The 13,060-nt window shown below is 40.4% G+C and overlaps 1 gene segment (V, D, J or C); it reads right to left on the bottom strand.

The window, feature by feature from the left end:
- Nucleotides 1-6,689: 6,689 nt before the first annotated feature.
- On the bottom strand, nt 6,690-7,573 carry LOC109255799 (T cell receptor alpha variable 8-3-like). The segment is given in 2 exon segments: nt 6,690-7,179; nt 7,304-7,573. Coding segments are annotated over 2 exon segments (441 nt in total).
- Nucleotides 7,574-13,060: the final 5,487 nt, after the last annotated feature.

Here is a 13,060-nt window from a genome sequence, read left to right as displayed (position 1 = left end):
CCTTCTACAATTCCCAACACGAATCCCGATGAACTAAAAATTAACTCTAGGAGGGCACTTGTGATGATCACTGGGCGTTGTATGTAAATGATGAATCATTGTTCTACTCCTGAAACCAATATCACACTGTAGGTTAACTAACTAGAATTTAAACACATTTTTTAAAGGAAAAAAAAAAAACTGTTTTCCCCCTTCTTCCTACTCCAGTCTCCCAAATCCTAAGGAAAATGTGTCTTGGGCTGTTTTGTATTAAACTCATTAAAACTCTCCACTATTTTGCAACAAAAATGAAGCCAGAAAACACTCAGGAGGTGCTCAGATGTGTCTCCATCTTTCCTCCAAGTATACTGCCCAAGCCTGCCTCCAAATCTAGCTTCTCTACCCTCCATCCTTTTCTGCCACATGATAGGGAGAATCCAGTCTACTACTGCCCTGCTCATCAGAGACCAGACTTGGCTCTGCTGCATATATTATATCTACTCAAAGAGTCAGGATGCATGTGTGAGGAGAAAAGCCAACAGGACTTTCTTCAGTCAGATCTACAGTTGCTCAAAACTTCTGATTAACTTCTTGTTCAATCTTCTCCTTACAACTGGCAATGTGATCTATGTACATCATTATATAATATAGAGTGATCTACGATCTATATATATAGAGATATATATCTATATATGTATATAGATATATAGATAGATCTCTCTCTCTATATATATATAACATAGTACATATATATGTACTACTATATATAATATAGTGTATATATAATATAGAGTACACATATATAATATATAGAGTACTATGTATGTAATACAGAGTACTATATATATACATATATATGTGTATATATATATAATATAATATATGTATGTATATATAGATAATATAGAGTACATAAGTATTTTATATTAAAACTTAAGACATATGCTTGGAGAACCTGCATTTGAGTTCTGGCTTTGCTACTAACAACCTTTGAGATTATGGATAAGTGACTTAAATTCTTTGTGCCTCAGGATCCTCATATATACAAGGAGCATAGTTATAGATATAACAATTTCTGAGAGAATTACATGGTATGATGCACATAAAGGGCTTAAAATAACGGTAAAAGGAGTGATCCCTCAGGATATAACCTAACAAAGGGCAGCAAATTTTGTCTGTTCTATGTATTATTCTTTGTTGAATAGATTTGATTAATGAAAAAAATCAGTAGCTTTTTTGTGGTAGCAGTAATGGGTTTTCCTACTCATTTGTTAATTTAGCAAATATTTGAAGAGATTTTACTATGGTGCAGGCACTATTCCAGTTGCAACAAATATAACAATTTGACTTTAATCTGCATGGAGAACATCAGTTTAAGTCTGCCATGTGAATTTCCCGAAAAGATAATGTAAGAAATGTTACAACTTTTCTTTCCACATGTGGGGTCATATGTAGGACTCTCTGCTCCTCCTTTATTTCTTATTTTTCTTTCTTCCTTTAAGAATCTATTGTTTCTCATAAAAGACTCTTAAATCTAGAGAACAAACAGTGGGTTGCTGGAGGGGTTGTGGGAGGGAGGATGGTGTAAATGGGTAAGGGGCATTAAGGAATCTACTTCTGAAATCATTGTTGCACCATATGCTAACTAACTTGGATGTAAATTAAACAGTAAATAAAAGGGGGGGGAAAGAATCTATTGTTTCTTGGGCTGCAGCTTCCCTAGAAATCATTCTTTTTTGCCCCAGCTTGTCAGGGAGACTTAAGGTATTTGCAACCTCATCTGTTATGGGTGTGTCTTTAAATATAATGTTTCCCTGGATGACCTGGAACAAGGTCGAAGGGCTAGAATTTCATGCAAGGATGAACACATAGACCATTACATTGATCCTAATTTTATACTTTCAAAAGCACAAATTTCAGCCATGATTGAAGAACTATGGTGACAGACTTGGTTTTGGCTCTCACCATTGAAGGCCTGTTTACTTCTTGTTTTTCCGCTGTGTTTGCAGAGTTAATTTGGATGACTGTCACACCAACAAAAGCACCTGGGGTGAACAGCGGGTGACAACAGAGTAGACTCTCTCCTGTTTCCTAAACCAGAGTGGACGATAAGCTCAGACGCTCAGCATCTGGGCCCCTGTTTTGCTCAGAGTTTACGCTTAGCTCCCTCTGCAGTCCCTGTCACTGTGTCCCTCAGGGCACAGTAGTACACAGCCGAATCTGACACTTGCACTGAGGATTTCTTCAAGTGGAAAGAATTTGGTTCTTTGTGGTAGGTGGCTTCAAAACCTTTGCTGCTTCCCTTCTCATTGGCTTTCGAGGCTTTCAGGAGGAGCTGTGGACCTTCTCCGGGATACTGGACACACCAGAAAAGGGCAGGGTACTGTGTGGTTTCATAAGAGCAGTTCACAGTCAGAGAAGCCCACTCTGAGAGGGTCATCTGGCCTTCCATCTGGGTCACTGAATCTCCCTTGCTTCCTCCTGAAACAAAAACAAAACAGTAGTTCTGGTCACCTCAGGCATGATCTGGGTTCTACCTCTTACAGAAAATTGTAGTTAAAGACGACACCAATATAATGGAACGAAAGCTTTTAGACTTTATGTGCCATCTTACCTACCAAACATTAATAACAGCACAAGCAGTGATCCTGGAGAAGAGCTCATTCTTAAGATCTGTGGTGTCCTTGCGTCTTGACTGCTTAGTGGGAGAAAAAGTTAAGTTTACAGAGGAGGATGAGTGTGAGCTCAGAATAGAAGCAGGAAATGTGTGTGTGTGTCTGAGGAAGATGCACCCCCCTTGTGGGCAAGGTAATAAACTCAGAGCCATGTTAACCTATGAACTTGTTCTCCTTTCAAGAGTCTTATATCTTCACCTCTGGCTCTATTTTTATGACACCTCTTAGCTATCAAGATGGTCCTTTGTAAATCTAAAGAATAGTTGGTATTTTTCATAAATCTGTTTTTTCCCAGCACACTGCCTAACATGGAAGCTCCAAACTGAGACATTTCCAAGAAAAATTCTATTTTACTTTTTCTCTTTTAGCCATTTTGAGCCTCTTAGTGATACACTGAAATATTATGTAAGTTTTAGGTTAAAGTCAGAGGAATGTCAATAACACATATTCAGTCGTTAATAGATTTGGGATGGAAGAACTTAAACTTTTTTTCACTACTCTATTCCCACACCTAGAACAATGTTGGACACTTAGCAGGTGGCCAACAAATTTCTTAAGTGCACAGATAAATGAATAGACAAATGGTTGAGGAATTCCTGCTACCCGAATTACAATATTGCTTCACATCTAAGACATCAATTATGAGACACACAATTTAACAAAAGCTTCCAAAAGGAAAAGGTAAATTTTATATTTATATACATTAAAAAGTAAAAAAATATATAACTCTGAATTGGAGAAATATGATTATTAAAGTTATGGAATATCCATAAAACTATCTGGCATTATTTTCTTCTCCCTTGGGATTTTAAGGATTCTCAGATAATCTGATTGGTCTGTGTACATCAGGAGAAATGCTCTGACACTAAACTTTAAGTGGAAATTTTGCCTCAAGCATGCTCTCTGCATATGTCCATCTACCAACATTATTGGCCAATATAATATATATAAGTTCAACAAAATTGCTTTTACCACAGGATAGGATATGCAGATAATATGGATTTGCCTCAGAAAACAAAAGGATGAGCTCAATCTCAGCTTCTAGTGTTGGTAGGGACATGTCTGATGATATACAGAAACATTTTATAGCAAGGGTGAGACTTCTCTGTAAATACAAGTCAGTCGGGGGACATCTGAGGGGCTCAGTCAGTTAAGCGGCCGACTCTTGATTTCAGCTCAGGTCATACTCATGGTTCCTGAGTTTAAGCCACAAGTTGGACTCTATGCTGACAGCATGGAGCCTGCTCAGGATTTTCTCTCTCTCTCTCTCTCTCTCTCTCTCTCTCTCTCTCTCTCAAAAATAAACATTTAAAAAATAAAAATTAAATTAAAATTTAAAAAAAACAGTTGGTCGTCAACTCAAAAGTACAAATTTGGAGAGCTCTCCACTTAAAAAAATCACAATCTCTAGAAGTTAGACTTGAGGAAGTTAAAAATCTCAAGTGGTTTGTGATGGAGCCAATATCAAACAAATTGACAACATAACCTTTAGGAACCCTGAACTAAGAGGACATTTGAGGTCTCTGTGAAGCATTTCTGGGGTCAGCAGGAGAAAACGCCTCCATTCTTCACAGAATTTTAAAACTGTTCTCTTTTCATGGTAGTATTGATGTCGCAGCTGCAAAAACAATTACTGCTTACTCTCACTATTATTGCCCATTCAACTTAGAACAAAAACTCCAGATGTTCCCAGGACAAACTTAGAGAAAAGGATGCCTTCTATCTGTCAAGTCCCGTTAATATTTATCATTGAACATGGAAGCCTTTTTTAGTGTACTTCCTGGAAAACTTCCCCTCCATGAATTCAGAGAAGGCAGCTACATGGTCCTGTATCAAGCTATATGTAGTAACAAGCTTCAGATTCGGGTAGAAAATTTAGATCTGGATATTGTTTCAGTTCATAATTTCTTCTCTCTCTTCCTTTTCCCATCGACTCCATGTCACATCTCTGTGAGCAAGCAGTGTCTCCCTCCTTTGTCCCTAGCCCTTTGTCTCATGCCTCTACCCTACTCCAGCTGGAGTCAAAGTAGAAATAACCCGCAAACAGTCTCGGCTTCCATCATTTCCTTCACTTATTCAAGTCAACCTTGCCCCTTGCTTTTGTTGTGTCGCAAAATGAGGGAATCTATCATCCATACCATGAGTTCGTCAGTAGAGGAATGTCATAGAGGAATTGTAGCAGTAGATTTGAGTGGAATGTGTCAGAACTGTGTGATCATAATGAAAATTGCTTAAAGCTAACTACTAGCTAATAACAGATTTTATTCAGACGTCCTGACTTCAAGAGCACAAGCTCTGCTTAAGGAACCTAGATTTACCCAAGTGTATTAGTCAAAAGTCAGTCAGGAAAACAGAAACAAATCCAAATATTTTAAGTAGAAAGAAATTTAACACAGTGCATTAGACATATAGACATTGGAAGATCTGATGAAGCAAAGATGGCAAGACTGATGACCTGAAACTCTGAAGTATAGTATTGCAGAAATGCTTCTCAATTACAGAACTTAAACTAGATGATAAAAGAAAGGGATTGTGGGAAATGTAGTTTGGGTTTCTCCTCAGCAAAGTGGGGAAGTGTATTATAAAGGGATAAGGAAGGGGCACCTGGGTGGCTCGGTCGGTTAAGTGACCAACTCTTGATTTCAGCTCAGGTCATGATCTCATGGTTCATGGGATCGAGCCCCACGTCAGACTTCGTGCTGACAGTGCAGAGCCTGCTTGGGATTCTCTCTCTCCCTCTCTCTCTCTCTGTCTCTGCCCCTTCCCTGCTCATGCTCTCTCTCTCTCTCTTTCACTCTCTCAAAATAAATAAACTTTAAAAAGATAAAATAAAAATAAAGGGATGAGAAAGATCTGATGGACAGCATACAGAGAAGTACTTCTGTTAACTCAGTCCTTATGTAAACCTAGAGGCACTAGCTGAACTGTGTTTTGGAATCAGAACTCTGCAGTAATTAGACCAGATAGCAGCTGAATGTGGAGTATGACCCCTATAACATTTCATAATTGTCATTTAGAATTTTTGTCACTTTTTTCAAAATAGGGGGGCTGAACATGAAAAGAACCACCACACATGAAGAGCAGGAGTTAAGCTAATGATAAATACATTGCCTTCTATTATTACATGAAAGTCTTAAGCCTTTATTTAAAAAACCTCACAGTGAGTTTAGAATTCTTCACTAATTGAAGCTCCTGAAGTTAAGTTTTTCTTGTCCTGTCAATTCCTCTCAGATTTATTGTCTATTTGCTAAAAACTCTAAATGTTGCCTGCCTTGGTCATTTCTTTAGATTTCAATTTCATTAGTAGGCCTCCATGGACAAGTAATAAAATTCTGGATTTTTTTCTCCTGTTAATGTCTCGTGTAAATTTAATTATCTGTCCAGCTGGAAGAAGCTTGGACCAGGAAAATTTCTTCCTCCCCTTCAAATGCCAAACGGTAAGAAACAGTTTTTAACATTCTAATGGTAAACTCATTTGAAAATAGAACAACAGTAAAAAAAAAAAAAAAAAAAAAAGAAAACAATGACATCATTTGTCAGAAAACTGGCCAAAGTTACTATCCCACCAATTTTGAAGATTTCTGATACAGATTTGTAGAATTTAAGATACCAAAACAATGGAAACCTGTCGTTATAATTGGTAAAAATAAACGATCTTAACTTTAAAATAAGTAGAATCTGGCATCTAGATTGTCTCCTGCACCCTTAACAGTCCTTGAAGAAATACTAAAAAATATGCGTTATTCACCATTCTTTCTGCAACATTCCCGGTAAGTTGCTAAAAATCTCCATAAGTACACTGTATTCTGAGCTACTCACCACCCCAATCAACTCCTCCCTCCTAGATGGGTGCCTAAAAATGAGGGGAAATACCAGCGCAGAGTGGATCCAGGAAGAAAGATTCCAACAAAATGATCTTAAAATTACCAAGTTGGGAAGGCAGTAAGTTTGTAAGAAGGAAATAAGCTACGAAAGGAGTTCACCTTGTTCAGTTTATTGAAAGATACAATTATGAATGAAAAGTAAAATGCTCCCGTGCTGTGTCCCAACTCTCATATCCAACAGGTTGGAGCAGATCTGCCCCACACTTGCTCAGCCAGTCCCTGAACGCCTCTGTACTGTGTGTCCTACTATGTCAGAATCCAAAACCTTTCAGATGCACTTAGCCTCCTTAGTGCCTCAAGAGGTTTGTGTTCAGCTCCCCCTGCAGTCCAAGGTACTGTGTCACTCGCAGCACAAAAGTACTTGGCCGAGTCACTCCAGTGGGCCGAGTGTTTCCTCAGGTGGAAGGAGGTTTCATTCTTCCTAAATTCAGCCTGAAAACCTTTGATGCCTTGAACCAGGACATTTGGTGGCCCTGAAAAGTACTTGAGGAGAAGCTGGAGTCCTTGGTTGGGGTACTGCACGTACCAGAAGAGATTAGGAGTTGCCCCATAGGAGTAGTTGCACCTCAGCTCCAGATGGGCTTTTTCAGAGACAGTGACATGGCCATCAAGCTGGGTCACTGACTGGGCACTGGTGTCTCCTGCAAAATCAATGCTGTATCAGTGAAAGCGGTGCAGATTCAGTTATGAAAAGTATTTCTACTAAAATTTGAGTAAGAAAAGTTACTTCTGTAGAACAAGGGACCATAATAGGATATTACTCACTCAGGGAAAAAAGCATCCCCAGTACTGGGATGAGCAACAGGAGCATGGCTGAGCAGTGAAGACACGGCAGGCTTCTTTCTGGAAGATCTCCCCTGAGCAAGCAGGAAAGCGGCCGTGGAACCCAGCTCTTGGAAATAGGAGATGTGAGTAAGGTTGAACTAGATAAGTCCCTTGTTTAGGTAAAAATACAAGAACTGCTTAGATGATCTTGAGTATTTTCTGACCTCTGAATATCTCACTTGTCTTAACCTCCAAGAACTCAAAAAGCGGGCTTCAGCCCCCTAGCTCCAGGGAGGAGGAGCGGAGGGGAAGGTGCTGAGAGCTTCAGCACCTCTAGTTTGTGCAACATCGCCCACTGGAGGCCAGACACAGGACAGAGGCTCCAGACAGCCTGCGAAGCTAATCTGTGCTTCCCTTCTATTTAGAGACACATCAAAAACTTCCACTGAACAGATTTTCTTTCTTCCCTAACATATAATATATTGTCTTCTGTAGTTGGTAATATTAATCCTTGTCTCTGTGAATAATAGGGCCTGTAAAATAGAGGAGTAATTTACAGAGAAACTGATTATACAGTAAGACTATCAGACTTCAGAATGCATCAGAGTTTTCATGTAGTAGCTGTGGAGTCATTCTTTTTTTTTTTAATATTTTTTTTTAATTTTTTTTTTTAACGTTTATTTATTTTTGAGACAGAGAGAGACAGAGCATGAACGGGGGAGGGTCAGAGAGAGGGAGACACAGAATCTGAAACAGGCTCCAGGCTCCGAGCTGTCAGCACAGAGCCCGACGCGGGGCTGGAACTCATGGACCGTGAGATCATGACCTGAGCCGCAGTCGGACGCTTAACTGAGTGAGCCACCCAGGTGCCCCTTTTTTAATTTTTTTAATGTTTATTTATTTTTGAGAGAGAGAGAGACAGAGCACGAGTTGGGGGGTTGGGGCCTGCAGAGAGAGAAGGAGACACAGAATCCAAAGCAGGCTCCAGGCTCGTAGCTGTCAGCACAGAGCCTGACGCTGGGCTGGAACTCACCAACTGTGAGATCATGACCTGAGTCTGAGTAACTGACTGAGTCATCCAGATGCCCTGGAGACATTCTGTAAGCAGAGATAATCAGATTAGTGTCCCCAGGCTGAGCTTTGGATAGCCTTACTGGCAGTAAGCCTCAGGCTGAGAAGCCAATATAGTAGGATGCTAGAATCAAGACATCCGCAGGACTGCTTCTTTTCTGAAACCTCTGGGGGTAAAATTGGTTTTTTACATTTCCCAGGTTCTAAAGGCTGCCCACATTCCTTCACTCATGGTCCCTTTTTCCATCTTCGAAGCCAGCAGTGCTTCATCTCTGATCATTCATCCAGAGTCCCATTTCCCTCTAACCAGTACAGGGAAGTTTCTCCAATTTTAACTACCCATGTGATTAGACTGGATCTACCTGAATAATCCAGAGTGATATTCCTATCTCAAAGTCCTTAACCGAACCCTCTCTGCAAAGCAATTGATTAAAAAACAGACCAATTTAGGGGCTCCTGAGCGGCTCAGTCTGTTAAGCTTCCAACTCTTGCTTTGGGCTCAGGTCATGATCTCACAGTTTGTGAGTTCAAGCCCCGCATCAGGCTCTGCGTGGACAGCTGTAAGCCTGCTGGGATTCTGTCTCCCTCTCTCTGAGCCTCGCCCTCTTGCTCTCTATCTCTCTCTCAAAATAAATAAAAATAAACTTAAAAAAAAAAAAACAGACCAACTTAAACAATGACACAAAAGGTACCTAATAGGTGCACAATCCTTCACTCATATGGTATGAAGGGACAGCAAAGAGGATTAGCCATAAGTAGATGTAGGGGCCACCAAGGGTAAGCTGCCTCAAAATGTACCATCTGAGCATGTTGATTATTTTAAATAAAGATTACTGAAGAGACAGCCTGTGCAAGAAGGACACTCTTGGGGTACCTGGCTGCCTCAGTTGGAGGAACGTGCTACTCTTGATCTTGGGGTTGAGTTCAAGCCCCACATTGGGTATAGAGATTATTTAAAAATAATATCTTTTAAAAAAATAAAACAGAAAAAAACAAAGGACACTCAGACCCTCCTCTGTCCCCCTGAAAGCTGGAAATAAATCTCCCATGTGAAAGGCGCCCTTCCTATACCAGGAGGTAAAGAGACATCTTATCACCAGAGATAGGAAATTAATGGACAAGGATGTTATATAAACAACGCTTGTTACTTTTTACTAATTTACTGCCCAGGCCAAATTCCATTTAGAATTCCTTACTAATGGAAGCTCCTAAGGTAAGGAGTTTCTCCTTTGTTGTCAATGCCTCACAGATTTATTGTCTCTTTGTCTAAAAAGGATATAAATGCCTCCCTTGGTCATTTCTTTCAGTCTCATTGTAACTGTTGGACCTCCATATGCATATAATAAAACTCTGGGGTTTTTCTCCTGCTAATCTGTCTCATGTAAATTTAATTCTTGGTCCAGCTGGAAGACTTTCAAGGGGAGAGAAAGAATTTTTCCTTCCTTCACAGTACAAATGATAAATATCAAAACAAAACCAAACAAAAAGTCGGAAAACCTGACACATAAGGAAACAAAATTCCAAGAATGAAAAAGACTGTTCAAAAACATCTAAATTAACTTGTCTTGAAAAAAATTCAACAGCAAAGTTTCAACAATCAGGAAGAGCTCCTGGAAACTAAAAATATTGTTGCCAACCCCTTTTTAAAAATCAGAAGTGCCTGGGTGGCTCAGTCAGTTAAGCGCTGGACGCTTGATCTTTGCTCAGGTCATGATCTCACGATTCATGAGTTTGAGCCCCCTGTTGGGCTCTGTACTGATAGGAGTCTGCTTAGGATCTCTCTCCCTCTCTCTCTGCCCTTCCCCTACTCGAGCGCGCTCTCTCTCTCTCTCTCAAAATAAATAAGCTTTAAAAAAAACTTAAAAAAAAAAAAAGAAAAGAAATACAGAATTGCACCAAAACCCCCCTGCCTTCTCTTTGTCACCCCCCTCCACCTTCAGATGTCTCTGAAATTCCCTAACCCAAAAGCTATCTGGTTCAAAGCAACCAGAGAGACTATCTTCAATTGTTTTCTATGTTTGAGGGTAGCTTGTAGTCTAGTCTTTCCAATCCTTCTGTTTCTTTCCCACCTGCCCTCTACACCTGGTACCATTTTCCCAGAGTGTAATTGGTGCTTCAATTTCTTGGGCATTACCAGAATGCTGCAGCATAAATAGAACTGCCTCCTGTTGGCTTTCCTACTGCAGCCAAATATTTTCTCTCTGCCAAACCCCTTATCTCTTCTCCACTTGCTTTCCATCCTTGAAACGTCATCTTGATGTCTCCTGTGCTGTCACCATCTTTCCTGGTTGCTTTGTGCTTGTGTGCTTATATATTTTGTGAAATTCTTTTTTTTATTATTTTTTATTTATTTGTTTATTTTAGAGAGAAAGAGAGAGAGAGTATGCAAACAGGGGAAAAGGGCAGAGCGGGGAAGAGAGACAGAATCTTAATCAGGCTACATGCTCAGCACAGAGCCCATTGTGAGACCATCACAGAGCTCAGTCCCACGACTCTGGGATCATAACCTGAACCAAAATCAAGAGTCGGGCACTCAACCAACTGAGCCACCCAGGCGCCCCTTGAAATTCTTTATTAACATTTTAGTAGACTTTCAGGAGGCTGCAGAGAGAAACGTGAATATTCAATCAACTGTGTTCAACCACAACTCTGAAACTTACTTATTTTTTTATTGTATATCTTCTTGCTGTCTTTCAGGTTTTTTGTTTACCAGGCACATAGATTGTTTTTTCTACAAAAAGGAATTTTAAACTGTAAACCAAGAAGGAAGAACTAATAATTTTAGAATTGAAATGAGAGAAGGGTTATTGCTTCAGCTCATTCATAACACTGACAGAGAGGGCCAGTGAGAAAAGGAAACATTAGAAAAGACTCCGGGAAGGGAACGGAGGAAAAGAGAAAGTGAAAGGGGAAAGGACCCTTCACTGCAATTGACATTTTCAGTATCTTTCACAGCTGCCTTCCACTGCACTTCCTGACTTACTGAGACACACTGAATGCCTCTGTCACTCTTCTAACAAGGCCCCTTCTCCCTGAAAATCAAATTCTTTTTATGGATCAAAATAAAATAATAAATAAGTAACTATTCACCCAGTGGCTGCAATATACGAGGAAGCGAGCCCCATATGTGAGGAGCCCCCAGAACTAGATGCAATACAATCCAAAGTTCCCTTTTCTTTCTTCTCCACTCTTTTCCTCTACCCACCCTGTGACCTTCCACTTCTTCATTAGTCTCCTTGAGGATAACAAAAAGAGTTATCCTCTTCTGGATAAGGAAAAGAGTTGAGGGAGCTACATGATTTCCCCCAACCACCATTCCTGAACTGTGATCTGATGAAGAATGTAAGCCTGACCGTTTTTTCTCTTCAGATGATACAGACACTGCCCCCTCTGTTTCGGGTTGCTTTAAGAAGCCGGCTAATCAAGATATAGTAGGGAGGAGAAAAAGAGGGCAGGGAGTGTGCACAGGATTTGGACATGAGCCATTTCTTCCAGTATGTGCTTGTGTCCACTTCTTTGGAGAGCAGCAGTCCATGACTGCTATTTTGTTTGCAACAAAAGAAACTATGATAAATATAATTTTCCTTCCATTCTTCTTGTACATGTGGGAACTGTTTCTCCCTCCTCCCTTTGGTTCTTTCCTTAAGAGCCAGTTGCTTTGGTATTTGGTATTTTCCTCTGTTCCCTAGGAAATAACCCTCTCTGTGTCAGGAGGACGTTATGCAGATGCAACCCCATCTATCTCACGCTGTGTCTCTAAAGAGAAAATCATATACATCTCTAATTGGGGGGATACCCTTGACCAAAGTCACAGGGTTTGACTTTGTCTGGAAGGAGGAGACAGAGATCACGTCATTGATTTTTTTTTTCTTTTTCAAGTTTTTATTAAAATTCCAGTTAGTTAACATAGAGTGTATATTAGTTTCAGGTGTAGAATTTAGTGATTCATCACGTACATCTAACACCCTGTGCTCATCACAACAAATACAATCCTTAATGTCCATCACCCATCTAGCCCATCCCCACCCACCTCTCCTCCAGCAACCCTGTTTGTTCTTTATCATTAAGAGTCTTTTTTCTGGTTTGCCTCTTTTTTCCCCCCATGTTCATCTGTTTTGTTCCTTAAATTCCACATCTGAGTGAAATCATATCGTATTTGTCTTTCTCTAACTGACTTATTTCGCTTAGCATGATACTCTAACTCCGTCCACCACTGATCCTTGATGAAAGATGTCAGACCCTGTTTCTCATTTCTACAAAGGGGTGTTAAGTTCAGGACCTGGTCAGTTCCTATTTTTCCGCTGTGTTCTTGAAGTCAATCTGGGTGATCTTCACACCTGCCAGGGTACCTGAGGGTCAAACCATAGTAGAATTTCCTGAAACCAGAATGAGTCATGAGCACCAGTCCTCAGCAGATGGGTCCTGACTGGTCCTCTGAGGGCTTGCGCTTGCCCCCCCCCCCACCCCCACCCCGCCAACAGCCTTTCCCTGTGGCATCACTCAGCACAGCCACACACTACCCTGTCTGACATATGGACTGAAAGTTTCTCCCAGTGAAAGGGGGTTTTTTCCTTCACTCGTGGCTTCAAAATCTTTGTTGCTTCCATCTCATTTTCCTTTGTGGCTCTCAAGAAAACTGCACAATTTCACCAGGACAATGAACGCACCAGAGAAGGGAACCGTACG

This window comes from Panthera pardus, unplaced genomic scaffold, assembly GCF_024362965.1.
Source record: "Panthera pardus isolate Hobbes unplaced genomic scaffold, ASM2436296v1 HiC_scaffold_24, whole genome shotgun sequence".
Lineage (NCBI taxonomy): Eukaryota > Metazoa > Chordata > Mammalia > Carnivora > Felidae > Panthera > Panthera pardus.
The sequence above is the reverse complement of the archived record's forward strand: the minus strand, read 5'-3'. Positions and strand labels throughout refer to the sequence as shown.